The 17,746-nt window shown below is 35.6% G+C and overlaps 2 protein-coding genes across 4 annotated transcripts in view; both read right to left on the reverse strand.

Annotated features, from left to right (window-relative positions):
* Positions 1 to 17,746, reverse strand: part of LOC142352794 (translocon-associated protein subunit delta-like) — a 576,117-nt gene that overhangs the window by 473,618 nt on the left and 84,753 nt on the right. The window lies entirely within an intron of this gene.
* The window catches only part of LOC142353296 (uncharacterized), a 32,348-nt gene continuing 16,956 nt past the window's right edge, over positions 2,355 to 17,746 (reverse strand). Inside the window, exons 2-3 of the mRNA XM_075405528.1 lie at positions 5,482 to 5,594; positions 2,355 to 2,822 (exon numbers count right to left, since the gene is read on the reverse strand). Coding sequence (XP_075261643.1) covers positions 2,436 to 2,822; positions 5,482 to 5,594 — 500 coding nt within the window. The 3' untranslated portion in view covers positions 2,355 to 2,435. The remainder of the gene's footprint in view (positions 2,823 to 5,481; positions 5,595 to 17,746) is intronic.

The following is a 17,746-nucleotide window of genomic DNA, read 5'->3' on the forward strand; positions in this document are numbered from 1 at the left end:
TGTTCGAAACGAAATATTTTGTAGTAAAGTTCAGGCTGAAATCTGAATGAGTTGTTCCAAAGTCATTAAATTGTACATGAGTATTAATGAAATATCTAGACCGAACTAAAAGAACAATCTGTCGTCAATGTATTTAAACTAATTACAGTACATAATTGTTTCCTCATTTTTCTCTCAAATTATAAAAAGAATTTAATAAATGTAGGATTTGTTTAATGTTTTTAAAACTAAGCTTTGGGTGATTCTCTCATGTTTCTGCTGTTCGGCAGAAAACTGTTTACATTACCTTTTTTGTCTTTATGATTGGTTTTATACAAGATATGTTCTCTTTCTTAACCTCATTGTAGTTTTCTCGTTCTTTTGTGCTTTTCTCATAATCATTTCATAATGAATTGGGAGTTGTTTTTTTTCAACAAAATATTTAGTATCTTTTTGGTAATATTTTTGTCCTTTTCAGTCACTCCTGAATAGAAATCCGCTGTTATGATATACGACCAGAACGACTATATGTAGAAATAGACTGAGGACACAGTAAAAGCATTATTTAAAAAAATCTCCGTTCAAATGTTTTTCGCAAAGATTTTGAAAGCTAAATTGAAGCTGTGTTTAAATATTATACCTGCAATGAAAGCCCATATTATAAGACTTGATTTTTTTTCTGTTTTGGTATTTTAACGAAAATGTTGTTGAGGCAAAATTCGATTTGTTTCCGTCTGTGACCCACTACCACATATTAGTGTGTTATTTTATCGTCTCCCTCCCCCAAGCGCACAAGCCATGTTTTACATAATAATTGATTACAATAATCGGAATTGGTTGATAAGTAGAAAACTCGTTTAGAATTTAATCAGAAACAGGAATTTTTATATGAACATGATTTTTCTGTTCTATCTTAGCAGTGTTCATTATGTAATGGTTACGTGAATCTGCTTCAAGTCACTGGATAACTTCTGTCGTTTTTTGAGAATTGCGATATTCGAGATATTAAGTCACATTTTTGAAGTGACTTCTGCAGAGTCACTTAACCTTGCTTAAAACGGGAAAAGTGCTCGTTTTAAAATGACGAAAGTGAAAGTAAGTCAACTTCTGGCTCATTAGGAACTTCTGGCTTTTTAGTTTCTCGCAATGCAAATTTTCGGCTTTTTAAATATGCTCGCTAGTGTTTTAATTGTAATAAACAGCAGATGAAATCTGAAATACATTTCTTGAAAAATAGTTGGATCTTTTCCGTTTGAGCCCCCCCGCTTGGTGGGCGCATATTATTTGCACCACCCAGACGCACGTGCCATATTTTAACATAATGATTTGCCATGCAATGGCACGTGCTCTGTAACGGGGAGGGGGCCCATAACGTACTGGGGGGCACAAACGAAAAAGATCAAAACAGTTTTATAGTTTCAACAAAATCTCATGCGTCATCTGATTTGTCATATTTTTGCGTTAGTTATGCAACTATACTACCTTTTCACGCTGCTTGCGTAGACTCATTTTTGGTATTTCAGTTTAATTGCATCTTTCCTGATCAGAATTGGAGATATTCAGGAAGAATCTCTAAACGTTAATCCTTGAAACAACGAAAAAAACTCATTAGTTCTTTAAAGATTTTGATTGACAATTTTTTGTTCCACAATGTTTAAATTGATTCTTAAAAAAATTTTGGGTCATAATTAGATTTTTCTACGCCTCACTGTGTATCAGAATTGCAAATATAAAAGTCAGTTTCTGGTGAAGAAATTATATTTTACAAACGATGAATTGTTAATCCAATTTGTGAAAATGTTTCCACTTTTCCAAAAATAACTTCAAATTACCTTATCTTGTTCGTTGATATCAAAAAGTGTGCACTCTCAGTGTTTATTTTTGCAGTTTTTGAAGTTAAAGTTTGGGCGGCCCCTGGTTGAAGTTTTGGATCTATTCTGTTTCGGCCTCCCCAGCTTAGTGTGCTTATATTTCTTACGCCCCCAGGCGCACGTGCTATTTTCTTACATAGTAACGTGCTATATAACAACATATAATTTATAGCTGGGGGCGTAAAACACACTGGGGGGGGGGGCGAAACAGAATAGATCCGAAGTTTTTTTTTTACTTCACACAAGGATCACATATGATTTTCTTCTTCCCATGTTTCATTTCGTATTACGATCCTCTCTTATTAAAACAAAAGTATCATATATGGTCCTTGTATGAGTACCAAGAAACCATATATTGTTGTATGACTTCCTGTAAAATTTTTCGGCTTCCAAAATTTTTGTATGATTCCTGTATGATTTCCTGGAAAAATCCAGCTTAGTGGGCATATAACAATGACACCCCTAAAGGCACACGTTGGCGCAGTTGGTTTGGTATTTCAGCTTGAGTAGCATAGAGACAGGGGAGGTGAGGAGAGGGGAAGTGGAAACAATGATATGTTGTTTTCCTTTTCTTCGTGGCGTCTTTTATTGAGTTTTCAGTCTGTTCATCATTTGAATGTAAATATCTTTGTTCAGCATAGGTGACACGTACAAAATCCGATTGCCATACTGGTCATACGACCTCTTCAAACTTTTCTCGCCGAACGGGTGATGTCGTGAATGGTGGTCCAATGTGATTGGCTGACGACGAATGTCTTCTTTATATGGAAATCTGAGAGCCGGATGTTGAAATTGCGACTTGTACATGCTCGTTCGGTAGAAACGACTCGTTTTGTAGCTCAAAGGAATTGTGGTCAAGTCTAGTGTGACGTCATTAGTTCCGACGGCAGCTTCAGCCGTTGTCGTTCTAGAAGTTTTTGGTCTCTCTCGTCGGAATGGGATAATGTTTGGAAGCTCCGATTTCGTTTCAGCCTTTACCCAGTCAAAAAATGACAATTTCAAAATTATTTTTATTTTTGCTAGAAAAATAAATGAACAGTTTCGAAAGCAATTGGTCTAAAAACTAAAACCAAGTACATTGGACATTATGCTGCCATTTTGTGAAAAATCGAGTATACATATGTTTTCAAATTAGAGTTGTAGTTGCAAGCATCTGTGGAATACACTGACACTAGGCTAATTTAGTTCCAATTTCGTTCAAAATTGGCTATATGTGCCCCCATTTTTATCAAAACGCTCTGATAAAAACATGAAACATTTTTTTGCGACTCGATTCCACGCCAAAATTCTGTTGTTTTTGCACTACAAGTAACACATTTACACGTAACCAATTCCAACGGATACAATAACTAATTACCGAAAAGTAAGAAAGTTTAATTGGAGATTAATATCAGAAATTCTCGCTATTAGTGGATTAAGAAGACAAGTGTTTTTATATTTAACCATAGCTTTGTTCACAAGAACAACTGAGTCTCAGAATTTGTTCTCGTTTAAATACAAATAAAATTTTCAAAATAGTGGATAGTTATCCATCATTACTCACGACAAAATTTAAGCAGTTTTGACGACATAAGCAACTTATTTCCACGTTTTGCGTAACTAACCTCCATGGTTGAAAATGAACATGAATCGTGAAAAATGGGGAAAAGTTTTCGTCACGTGATTCCACAAAACTAAAAGGTTAATGAAAGTTACTTTTTTGCAATGTGGTCAACTAATAAAAATATCTGAATTGAAGGTTAATGTTACAAGCCAAAACTTTTTTATAAATTAAACATTTTCAATTTCTTCAATTACAAAGCTTAAAGTTGGGTCACTCAAAGTAATTTAAGAAAAACGTAATTGAGTCACGCTAATTCTCTATATATCGGAACTTTTTTGTGCCAAGTAATCATTTTTCATGTTATTTTTCATTCAAAATTAATCTTGGACTCTGCTTTTCTAGTTGTAATTGAAAGTTTCGTCCAAATTTGCAAAAAACTTTTTTCTAATCAAACAGTTACTCCGTATTAATTTATAATTTGATGCCTGAAGGGAATGGATACAGTGGACCACATTGATTATCAAATTTCCATTTATCAGAAAGCTTTTCAGAATTGCTTTTATTCGTTGTAAAATATTGAGAAAAACTATTAATCGACACTTTGTCATTTGGAGTTCTAACAGGAAGTATTTTTGACTCAAGGGGAAGATTGAAAAAGCAAAGTTTGAAGCCCCATTTTCTCTCTTTCCTAAAAGGAAAAAAGAGTAGCTTCGAAAAATTAGCACTAAATTCCATAACTGTCAAGAGATTGGAAAAACGTACACTTGTTTTTTGATATACTTGATGACGAACAAAATATAAACTCAAAGTATACAGAAATTGGTTGGATACAAGCAGCGATCTTTGAAGACGAAGCTTTGAGAAAATGGCAATTTTTCAATTCTGAAAAAACGATTTTCGTGAAGACAATAGGGTTCGCTTGCTCTAGCTAAGCTGTGATTTCATCCAATGGTTTTATTCATTCTCTGCAACATTATTTTCTGATTTCATTTACTGAAGTTCAGTAAGGATCTTTAATTTTGAAATTTTGAAAGAGTTTCGATTACTAATTATTGAATAAAAATTGTTAAGATATACTTTCTATTTTAATTCCTGTTCAATATCTACTTCATTTGCAAACAGAAGTATTAACAAACTGTTAAAACAATTTTTTTCCTAGGTTTTCTCTCCAATAGAGTTTTTTCACACTTAAGTTTAGGGTAATCTATGAAAACAATTATCTTTAAAAATTTATATCTGTTCCTTTTGTGCCCCAACCCAAATTTATGCCCCCGTTGCAGAGCACGTAACATTACCTAGTAAATGATTATGCTAAAATATGGCAGGTGAGGCTGGGGGTGCAAATAATATCCTCCCACTAAACTGGGGGCACAAACTGAAAAGATCCAAAAAATTAATAAACTGTTTTGGATCTTTTCCATTTATGCCCCCAGCACGTTATGCACCCTCAATTACATATAGTAAAATATTAATTAAAAATATTACACGTTCTGATGGGGGTTGCAAATAATATGCGCACACTGAGCTGGGGGGCACAAACGGAAAAAATTCAACCGTATAAGAGCTCTAAATTTCCATCATTCTGACTAAAAAACGGTTATCTTGGGCTAATCTGGCAAAACAAATGTATATTTTACACGATTCTGACAGTAAGAATGGTTATCTTGTCAGAATCTGCCATAATTTTGCAAGCAAGATAGCCATTCGGTTTCGACTTGAGTGCTGCACGGTGACGTTGTATAAATTTATAGACTTTAAGATGTTTACGACAAAATAGGTAAATTTGTGAATTTATTGTTATTTAAACAAAACGTTGGCAAAATTTTTCAAAAATTTAATACAAAAATTTGCTCACTATAACATTTGCCAATAGCAAAAACATAAAATTGGCAAAATTTTTCAAAAAGTTAATACAAAAATTTGCTCACTAATTTTTCAAAAAGTTAATACAAAATTTTGCTCACTAATTTTTCAAAAAGTTAATACAAAAATTTGCTCACTAATTATGTATTCATTAGAAATCTTAATTGCAAAAAAATTGTAAACAGTTTTGTAATTTTTGTTTTAAAGTATCTATATATTTTCGACTGGGGTAGCGGTTGTGATTTTTGGCATTGCTGTTATGGCTCTTCGCTTCGAAGACAGATGGCTTTCCACCATTTTATCTCTAGTTGATACCAATCGGAATGAAGAATTCTTCTCTGAAACGATCGAGGTTGCTAAAAGCCATAAATGACACAAGAAAAAGACATAGTACATTTATTGTGAGTAAGAGAGAAACCGAAAATTTCAGTTGAAACAATTCATGTGTTGCGCAGCTTCAGCGAGAAGTATGAAAAATATTTTATATACCGATTAGAAATTTTCAACATCAAGTTGAGTTTGAACCATAAATCACTCACTTGTTCACTGCTTGAAGAATTTTTACAAATTATTTTAGGGGTTGGGGGTTCAACGAGCGCATCATCTACTGGGCCAGAGGACTAGTACTGGATTCAAACGTCGGTTTTAAGGCCTAGAGTGCCATTTATAGTGAGTTAACTAACTGGTGTGAGGTTCTTCTTCGATGTTTATCAAGACTTGATCAATTTTCTTCAATTTTATATTAAACAAGTAGGGCTTCTTGTAATAAGCTATTTCAAGCTTGCATTATACAAATTGAACAATTGATCGTGCTCTCAACCTTCCACGATCATTAACAACCACAGTCTGATTACAAAAAATACCATTAAATAAACAATAAAAGCACTCAGATGGTTTACTACACAAAAACCGGGAAACTCTCACAACCCGGGTTGCCCCATCTTAGATACCATACTTAAGACCATTTATGGTTCCATCCACGGAGGGCCAAATTTTCGTGTATGATCTTACCATGGTATCCAAGATAACATAAATGGTCGGGTGTATGATATCTAAGATAGCCATTAATGGAAGCTCTATGGTATCCAAGATAGCCATTAATGAAACCTCTATGGTATCTAAGATCACCATTAATGGTAACTCTATGGTATCCAAGACGGTCATAAATGGAATGTGCATGGTATCTAAGAAAACCATTTATGGAAGGTTCATGGTATTCAAGAAAGCCATTAATGGTCGGTTTATGGTTTTTAAGAAAACCATTTATGGTGGTTATATGGTTAATAGGAAACGAAAACTGCAGGAGAAGGGTACTAAGAAAGTAACTGGCAAGACTTTTGTATGAAAACAGTATAAGGCTAACAAGGGAAACCAGCCACGTCAAAAACCATGAATTGAAGCAGCTAAGAATCTTTAATCAGTTTGTATCCGAATCATGACTTTTCATTGAAAAAAGCTGATTTCGTAGAATTTTTTTTTCGTCGTGCCATAATAACGTTATTTTCAAGGTAAAAAATTAAAGTAATCATAGTTTTTTCTTGCATATGTTATCAGAAAAACTGAACAAAATAGACATAATCATCTTACAATATCGTTGTGATCCTGATATCCTGAGTTTTTGAAAAAAAAACTGAACCTAATCTAAAATATGGAAAAAGTTCCTCAAGATAACACCAAAAAAACAGCTTGAGAAGAAAGAACTTCACTGGTAATAAGGACTCTATTAAAAGTCACCTCTATAAACGGACTTTGTTACTCAAAATCATTTATAGATATCATATATACTGATCAAAGCCCCAAATTTTAATAACTTGAAAATAAAGAAAACTTCGAATAAGTTTTCAATTATCAACAACAATATTGAATCTTTGAAAGGTTAATAATGCTCAAGACGAGAAAGCAACGGGACGAGAAAATGCATATCATTGACGTAGATGTGAAGAAGTTTCTCGTGGATCGCATCTACAAACAGCGTGTACACTTTTCTTGTTTTCTCAACTTTGACGAATGAATACAGTTCACAAGAAACAGGCGTTGGGCATTTTGTCGTTTGAACAACTTTGAATTGGTAAACACCTATCATTTCAGCTCCATTTTTGTTGAAAAACAAACGAATCTGACCAAAACGCAGTTTGTTATTGTGTTTGAAGGAAAAGAAGCTGTTAAACGAGGAGGAATGGGCAAGAGAATCTAAATGGAACGCAGAGGACTGGTAATTGCTGTAGAACAGGTCCCCTGCATTGCACAAGTCGTCGGGAACTCCATTGCTAATTGCACGTTTACGAAAAAATTTCGATGTTTTTCTGAGAGAGTTGCAGTAGTCCGAAAGTTTGTCATGTCGAACACTCTCTCGCAAAGATTGTTTATTCCGATGGTAGCGCTCAATTATCAAAGGTAAATGATTGAGCGAACCAGTGAACTTGGACTGCAGAAGGTAGTTCGCAGATTCAAACATCATTGAAGAGGCGCACCACAAAGGACCGAATTGCTTCACTTGCCACGCCAAATGCATCAGGGAATGAGTATTCGCTGAAAAAACAACGTCCGATTACTGTGCCTTCGTTTTTTCCAGGAAATCAAAAATTAATCTCTCAGCTTCGTCAGTATGTTCTGTAGACACCATTAGTAGTCGAATTGAGTAACTAAGTAGTAGAAATCTATTGTAGATGTCTTCATTGACAGAAAAACTGAAAAGAATTGGTCCGATGTAGAACAACCACGCTCTGTATTCATTGGCTTTGAAAAATTCCAGATCTTTGAGCGTTCGACCACTACGCTTGAAATCGGAGGTCAACTAAAAACAAACTTGAGATAATTTATCTGCGCAGAAGTCAATTTTCAATATTTTTAATTGTTCTCACCTTCAGGCCTTGTATGAGGGAGTTTATGCTTGCGATATCTGTCTTCCTGGTTTTGTCAACAATAACTTGCATCATCACTTTAGTGACACCCAAATAAACTTGATGCATTGCGTCCACTGGTGCAGCTAAAGGCAAACTCGGTATCAAATCGAATAGTTGACTTTTCCCCTTGACACCTTTGAATGACTTCAATCTCTGGCGCTCAAGTATTCGAAGGCACTCATTGTGTATCTCAGCGGTTCTCATTTTGAATCGTTTGAATGGATAATATCGGATTCGTTCTTGTCTTTTGGTCTCTACCAGGCATAGCGTGCAACCATAGGTGGCGAGATGATGATGCATATTCAGCATAGATGCGGTTGCTGGCATATCTGACACCAGAAGTACAACTCTCACAGTGAAGACATGGCTTTGAAACTTTACGGAAAAATCAGTTTGCAGATCGTTCTTTATGACCTGAAAAAAATGTCAGATATACTTTTCGTTTTTATATATATGTATTAGAGAAAAACTTACGTGAAACACCTCGTCCCATGAAGGCTTGTTGTTACCAAACCACAATGCAGCTAGAACAATATTTTCGAAGAGAGACCTTTTCACGGGTGGGAAAAGAACTATCGCAAACCATACAGGCCACAACGATTTACTCGACGACTTCACGAGCCGCACACCATCTGAGTTCATAATGAGGAACACATCGATAGTTTTTGTGGCAAAGTTAAAAGCTGAAGGTAGCTGCAAATCACTGTGCTTCTCGTGGTTCGAATCGTACGAATAAAAGAGATTAATGTTATCCTTCAATAAAGTTTGTAGCTCTTCAACAAAATTCAACTTGATAAATTCGCCATCGCCATTCTTTTTCACGACTGCCAAAAGCGCAAGTTTATTTATATGAAATTGTTTTTTTATGGTCTTGAAGCTGGGAAGATCATCGCGAAAACTCACAATTTTTACCAATTTGACCCACTCCCTCGCTTCCGCATCAGATGTGCCGTGCTTTGCTGTGATAGCATTGACGCAAAGCCTGAAGTTGGCATCTGAAGCAGGCTCGAGTTCGTTTGAAGAAGAACCGTCGGCAGACGAAACACTTGCGTCTTCCATATCAGCGTTTATGGTCGACACATCGTCAATGAAAGGCAGGGGTGGGTGAACAACTTGCGGTGAAGAAATCTGATTGTACGCTGCTAATTGCCTGTTATCTGCATCGGACAAAAGTTCAACAGATTGTGTGGTCTCTACTGAAAAGTCTGAAGAGGTCTCTGCATCTGAACTGTCGGAATCGAACGCCCTTAATTCTGTTCGAGCTCGCATTCGCTTGCAATCAAAGCCCACAAAATTTCTTCCCCTTTTTCTGATAAATCGAGACCTTAAATTGGCTTCAACTGTTTTTTGCTGGGGTTTTAGATAAAGTTGAACTGCAGGAAGAGTAGTAGTAGTGTTATTGTGTTTGTCAACATGAGGGCACAAGCAATCACTATTCTGCTCTCCAAAATATGACTCGCCGTAAAAAACCGTTGATTCACTCTCCGGATCGATATCCCGGATTATTTTCATTTTTACGCATTTACGGTTTTTCCAATCCTTTACTTCGTACTCGCAATTGGGAAAGCAGGAATGATTCACGAACCTGACAGAGCCGACCATTATTCGCGACAAATTGCAAAAATCAGTCGGCTTAAAAACTGAGATTGGCTTAATTTTGTCTTCATCTTCCGTATCAATCTTTTCTAAAGCTGCCCAAAGATTTGAGATTAAAGTGTTTGACTGAAAAGCTTTAAGTACAGTTTCACCAACATAATGCAAACCATAGCCATCAAAACTATCCGGCCTCAACTCGAAATTGTTTTCTTTCGCCTCAAGGTAGCTTTGTCGCAGCAAAGAATCAAATTTTTTGTAAAGTGCATTATTGGTAAGTTTTTCTGAATATTCTGACTCATTTATTCTATCAACCATAGACTGCACAGTCTCGCTGAACCAAACAAGATGTCTCGCTGAACCAAACAAGATGTAACATGTCTCGCTGAACCAAACAAGATGTAACATGAGCATCGCACTGAGCCAAAATTAAGCTTTTATTCTTGTATTTCATTTCATCTGAAAAAATTCAATGGTGAACTCCTTTATACCTGTCGATTCATATGCAAAAACAATTTTGTTTTAGTTGTACAAAACAGCTTTTTATAAAACGAGTTCAAAATAACAGCTCGACTTAAAACTCACATAAAGAATGTGTACAAATGAACATCAAACAGAAGACGGCAGAGTTATTGTTTCATTAGAGAAACTATCGTTTACATTAAAAACACAAAAAATCACCTTTGACAGCAGAGAATTACAAATCAAAAATTGCCTATTAATTAAATCGCAGCTGAGTTGGAGAGAAAAGGGTTGAGATCTTGCCAGTGAGAGTGACGATCTCATTTTCTTCTAAGATCTAAGCCCATTTGGTTTGCGGCATTTCTGGCTTCACGAAAGGCAATTTCCGATTGTCTTGGATATTTCGCTTTGACAACCTCTGAAACAAAAACAATAAATCAAAGCCAGGATAATACATCACACAGAATTTTAGATAGAATAAGAGTCATTTTAAATGAACACTTAGGTCTTTCTGCAGAACGCTCCAGTAAAATTTGTTTCAAACTTTTTCAATCTAGGCATTCAGATTTAGCAGGAAAACAAATTTACTTAATTTTGCTTATATAATGAATATAATGAAAAATTTCCTAAGCCTAACTTTCGAAAGTTTCCTCCAGGTGCTCGTCAACTTCTTCCCGCATTTCGGAGAATGACCGTTGATGTCCTATCATGTGAGTAGTAAGCAGGCAGTCAGAGTTTTCTCCGAACATCTTTTTCCCTAACTTGCGTCCGAATTTCGATGGCTCAGGTCCCGCTTGCAGCTCCATTAAATTGAAACATTCGCTATTACTGGTGACGCGGATCGATCGTTACTGGCAGCTGCACCTTCACCGAACACGTAGTGGTGGAGAGAATCTATAAACTCGCGATTCGATGCTTTTTCTTTAATGCGAAGCTGCTTAAGGTTGTTTTTATGCTCTTCCAATACTGTGTCAACTGAAGATATAAACAAATCGACTACTGGGTGTATCAAAGATCCAACACTAGAAGGCACTTCAGAGCTTGCAACGTTTACGCCGCTTGGAGTTACTACATTGCTGGCGTCAGTAGCTTTTTCGATTAAACTCGCCTCAGTTAACTCTTCCTCGTTTTCAGATTCAACGTAAGCTCTCTTCTTTTTCAAAGTTGACGTTTTTGATAGATTGTTTGCTTCATTTTCTTCGTCCTCGGATTCGAAACGAGCTCTTTTGACACTCTTTGAATCTGGCAATTTTGCAAAGAACACTTCAGCTTCCTCTTCTGAAGAGAACACTTCGCTCCTGTCGGACTCGGACATTTGTCTGAAAAGGTGAAACATTTGACAGGACAAGTTCTAGATAACGTTTCACAAAAGGAAAAATTTTTGTTAACTAGTAATTAGGTTCCAGAATTAAAAAACGAGGTGTGATTAGGCAATTTTTCCAAAAAAAATTGACAAGGAAACCTTAAGATTGAGTGTTCCTCTTCACTGTCGAATATTTCCCAACACTTAGGTCAAAAGAAGCAACGAAGATCAATTATTAGGAAACGTTCATTTATAAAACGATAGAGAGCAAACATGGTGAAAGTTGAGAACTATTAAGAAACAGCAAAAAATGCAGCTCTAAGAGAGTTTCAAGAGACCTGAACTTGCAGTACGAAAAGCAAATATAGTGAGAGAATCAGAACAGAACTTGTTTGTGTATAAAAACGTATAGCACTAGTTTTCTCATTTTGTTTTTCAAATTGAGAAATGTTCAATATGTTTACATCAGCATAATTTATGACTGCGAATTAACAATATCAGCACATTTTATAAAGGCCAAAGTTATCAAAATAAAGTAGTAAGAATCCGGGTACAAAAATGTTTGGTAATCCTGATTAGGTATGAAAAACTTTAAGTCTGCTGGAGTTGAAGCTGAACTAAGCAACGAAAAACAAACATAATAAAAGTTGAGAGGAGAAACTTTATAAATAGGAGCAATAAATGCAGCTGTAGGGCAGTTTCAAGAGAATTGAATACATCGGTAGCACAAAAAGCGACTATGTGAAAAGAAGCAGAAGACAATTTGTTTGAGTATAATAAGTTAGAGAGCACTAGTTTTTCATTTTGTTTCGCAAGTTGAGAACTCCTCAATGTGTTCACAACAGCACAATTGATGACTGCCAGGAAACAAAATCAGCAGTTCTGATGACAGCCAAGATTATCAAAGTATAGAAATAATCTGAGTACAAAAAAGTCTGGCAACGCTTAAGAGCGAATTGCCTTGCCCTCTTTTAGACTCCACAAGCCATAAGTAGACTTAGTTGTTCAAATCATTGACTGTAGGTGGTATATTTTCGGCATCACGCTTCAAAATTTTTGTCGGGAAACGTCGCCTCATTTCTAGTCCATACTGGTTTGCTCCCGAAATCGCCTTCTCGGTTGCAGCTTGAATGTCATTCGAGAAGTTTCGAGCAATGCAATCTCTGAACTTCTGTTCGAGATCAGCATCGCAGGGAGTTCTTGCGCCTTTTTTTGACAATTTAGGACCAATCCTCTCGTTGATTGGTTTGCACTTATCACCTTCTCCGAAAGCAGCTGCTGCTACAGTTCGCCCAAAAGAAGAAGGTCCGCTATCTGGAACTAGTGTCATGAGGTCCAGATCTCCAACCCAAATACTATCTCCCTCGACATGGCTTGGTATTGGGTTCGATTCCGACGAAGCAAAAGAAGGACGCGCTTTCTTAATTAAGGTTGTTAACTTGGCGCGCAACAGCTGATTTTCCTTTGCCATTTTTCGTGTGTGATCCTCCTGCACCTTCACAGCCTCTTTGAATTTTGTCTCGAAGGCATCAACAAGGGCTTTCATAGCTCCTTCCATTATGGGTTTCGTATTCTAAAAAACATTGGAAAACAGATAAAAAAACTGAACCGTTAACACAATCAAATTGATTCTAACGATTTAAAAAATTGTTTGCAAACTTTTTGCAAAAAATATTTTTGGTTATCTTGCTTAGATGATAAAAAAACTACCTCTACCGGTGTTGAAGTTGCACCTAACGTTACAACAGGATCTTGTGCCCTGATATCTTTATCATCAACAGAATCATCGAAACGCAGCTTTTTGTTTGGAGGAGCTGATTTCCTTGAATCAGAAGAGCGGTTCTTCTTCGCTTTTGTCTTAGGGAGGACTGGCGCTTCGTAACGCTCCAATGACGCAACCTCACTTTGATCCGCATCACTGAACAAAAAAAAGCTATCTTTGCTTTGACACGACAAAGAATTTTCTGAAGCTTTCTACAAATCTCTAATGGATTGTGCAGATATTCTTAATAACAATAAGCAAAAAAATAGCTACTACTAATTATAACTAACCCATGGTAGCTCACATCTGTCAAAGATCTATCAGCATCTGCAACTTTTTTTGCAATTGCAGCTTCTGCTCTAACCACGTCAGCTTTTAACACTATGCCACTCAGAGAAGCTCTTATGGGTACATTCTTGTAACGAATTGCCATCTTGTCACCAATACGAAGCTATAAATTCTGTGCTAGAGTTGTTCCCTCCGGCCACCTACAGCTGTTGTATTCTATTGCGAAAGAATTCGTGTCCCCTTTGTAAAAGAAAAGCCATAATTTCCCCTTAGCACTTTTCTCAAGTTTCGCGTTTTCATACAAATCGGAGTGTAGCTGAGAGTTAAAACCTTTATTTGAACGCTCTGTTCGTCTTGGCTCACTCATTTCTGAAAACAAAAGAATTGTGATTATTGAAAAATGCGATTTAGAAGCTAGGATAATTGAGCATTACCAATTCGATTGAAAAATTGCTAAATGGTAAACAGGTAAAGTGGCAATGCTAAACAAGAAGCCATTTAACCAACGCTATCTCAGATAATGTGAGTCTTTTGTTAGTCTTCAAATACAAGATAACCAACGAAAATCTTCAAATACAAGGCAACCAACGAAAACTTTATTTTCTCTCAAATTGTATCTTCCAAACCATAAAATTGCGCTCTGTAAAGTTTACATGATGTACTCAGAATTTAAAGATCAGATTTTCTCAACAACGGGAATTTTTTTATTGCAGTTCATCTTAAGGCGACAGTTCATTTAACTCAATAATAATGAGGTCCAAAGAATTTCTAATTGCACGAGGTGCACAGCAATTTTTACCTATTACTTCAAGACTGCATTTTATGTCCACTGAAATAGGGAATTTTTCAACGATATATAGAATGAGAGCGCCCAAACTGTAAACATCGGAGCACCTTTTAGTTTTACAGAGCTTTTCATTTCTCAGCTCAAACTCAATTTGCTGATATCTTCTATTATACAATTCTCGTTCCACAGCATCAAGGTTGTAAGTGATAGCAAAATCTTCTAACGTTGCTTTACCGAAGTCAATAAGCTTTGTAGTATCGGGTGAGGCCAGAACATTGCTTGCGTTAATGTCAAGATGCAGAATTTCTCTAGAATGGAGGAACATAAGTGCTTTCGATATTTCAGTTATTCGCTTTATCCAATCATTTTGTATACTTCCGAGAGCGTGCTATTTCACAGAATATCCGAAAAAACGCTCCATTACGAGTCCTTTTTCATCGTTGTGATAACCATAGAGAAAGGGGAAGAACATTTGGTTAGAGTCCACCGGCTCATCAAAAATTTTTCTAAGAATTCGGCCTTCGAGAATCAAATCTTCTTCTGCTCCTTTTTTAGCGATCTTTACAACACATTGAATTTTTTGTTTGAAACCAAAAGACCCAGCGTACACTTGTCCAAAAGATCCAGAACCCAGGCAGCGTTCGTGTCGTACTTTAAAGTTGCTGACACTAAATTGTGACACAGCTGCAAGTCGCTTAATAACGTTTCTCCTCTGAACCCGACCATCGTGGTTTTCATTTTTCTCGGATTGCATTTTAACGCAAAACCTTTGAGGTCTGCCATTGTTTAGTACACTCTAAAAAAACAATTTATACAATTATTCTAACTTTGTTAAAGAAATAAACTCAGATTATTTCCAAACGAAAGAAAACTTTACCAATATTAAAACGGAAAGTTTTTCTATATATCAGATGTTCAAAATAATTCTGACAAAGGGAACGGCCAGAACAATTACAGTTAAAAAACTTACTCTTGATTGCAAGCCAGATCTGCCTTTGAAACGAAAGATTTGCACATTGAGCCTTGAAATAGTCTCTTTTGCTTCCTTCAGTTCCTCTTCACAAAGGTTTTGCCGCTTCTTTAAAAAACCAATTTGCTTATCTTGATATTTTTTCTTTCTCTTCACGACATTTTCTCGACTTCTGCGACCTCTTTTACGCCTACAATCATCTTGATTTTCTTTTTCCATAACACTCTGGAAACAAAACTAAGACTGTTTTCGTAGGCTAAAGGAGATTGATAGGACACCACTTTTATTGACCAAACACCAACCAACATAAACCAATCTAACATGTCAAGAAAAATTAATAAGTGGCTCAAAAATTAAAAAAATAACAATTCCTTTCAAAAATATAACTTTTTTATTTTTAGCTTTTGTTCCTGATAAGATAGCACATGCAGTTTTTCAGCCGCGTAAGTCAGCTCACGAAACACCGCGATCACTATCTTTACAAAAAAAGAAAACTGATTTACAATAGAGGTCTGAGTAGCAGACAAATTGTTCTTGATCTTTCTAGTTGAAATACACATTTTTTCGTAGGAACGTAAAGCAGATCATTCTTTTTGTATTACAAACTACATAATAATGATCGGATAGAACTTCACTGTTTTTGAAAAGACTAAGCAAAAAAGTCGATATTTCCAAAAGATATATCTTTTTTGTTTGTAGGAATATCAGGCGGACCAAGGACTTGCAGCAAAATTTACATACTATTAGTACTACTGGTTCAAATTTGGGAACGGCAATCAAAACCGGAAAAAAACAAAATACTTTAAATCTGAAAGTAAAAATCTTTTAAATTAAAAGTTCGGAAAGTTGTTGATTTTTGAGAGAAGACTTTTTGACCTTAAGAAGTTTTGCTTTACTAGACCCAATTACAACAAATATATTACTTTTATCAATCTTAAGACATCTACTCATGATCTACACAATAGGTTGTGAAGGTCATCTGGTCTAATCGGAAAAGGCTCTATTAAAGAAGCAAAAAGTAGACCAAAGTCTTAAGTTGCTAACATAAATAAAATATTCAAATCACATTCCTATGCAAAGCATTCAATTCAATGAACATCATAAATGTGAGAAACGTCAAGAAATTGTCAAAACTCAACATAAAACAGTCTAGCATTTCGAGAAAAAATTAAAAATGAGCTAAAAAGTTTGGAAAGGACAATTTCTTTTAAAAAATACAATTTTTTTGTTTTCAGCCTTTCTTTTTCTGATAGGATAGCAAATGCAGTTTTTCAGCCGCGCAAGGCAGCTTACGAAACACCGCAACTGCTATCTTCACAAAAAAAGGAAAACTGAATAATAAAAAAGTGCTCAGTAACAGAAAAATTTGTCCAGTTCTTTCTAGTTGAAAAACAATTTTTTTAGTAACGTTAGGAAGACCATACTTTTTGTGTTACAAACTACACAACACTGTTAGTTGAGCAATACGATTGGTTCAACTTTAATGTCCGATATATAAACGGGTTTATGATCCCATAAAACTTCACTATTTTCGAAAAAAGACTAATCGAAAGGGTCGATATTTCCAAGTGCCATATCTCCTTTGTTTGTAGAAACGTCTGGTGGGGCAAAGATCTGCTGTAAAATCCACATAATACTAGTACTACTAGTTTATCCTAGGGAACTTCAAAAAAACCGAAAAAAACACGATTCTTTAAATCTTCAAAAATTCGGAAAAATGTTGACTTTTGAGAGGTTTTTTTGATATTTAGAAAAAGGTTTTGCTTTACTAGACCCAATTACAACAAACATGCTAATTTTATCAATCTTAAGAAATCTACTCATGAAAATTAATAGGTCGTGAAGGTCATAAGGTCAAAACGATGTCAATTTAGAGTGACTTGAAGAAAAAAAAGCTCTATTTAAGAAGCAAAAAGTAGACCTAAGTCATCTAAGTTGCAAACACAAAAAAATCATCATAACACATTTCTATGAGAAGCATTCAATTCAATGAACATCATAAATGTGAGACACGTCAAGAAATTGTCAAAAATCAACATAGAACAGTCTAGCATTTCGAGAAAAAATTAAAAATAGCTAAAAAGTTTGGAAAGGACAATTTCTTTAAAAAATACAATTTTTTTTTATTTTCAGCCTTTCTTTTTCTGATAGGATAGCAAATGCAGTTTTTCAGCCGCGCAAGTCAGCTTACGAAACACCGCAATTGCTATCTTCACAAAAAAGTAAAACTGAATAATAGAAAAGTGCTCAGTAACAGAAAAATTTGTCCAGTTCTCTCTAGTTGAAAAACAAACTTTTTTAGTAACGTTAGGAAGACCATTCTTTTTGTATTACAAGCTACAGAATACTGTCAGCCTGGGATGTCAATTCATCATATCGGTTCAACTCTATGATCCGATATTGAACAACTCACTTTGAACAA

This window comes from Convolutriloba macropyga, chromosome 14, assembly GCF_964194025.1.
Source record: "Convolutriloba macropyga chromosome 14, txConMacr16.3, whole genome shotgun sequence".
Classification (NCBI taxonomy): Eukaryota; Metazoa; Xenacoelomorpha; order Acoela; family Convolutidae; genus Convolutriloba; species Convolutriloba macropyga.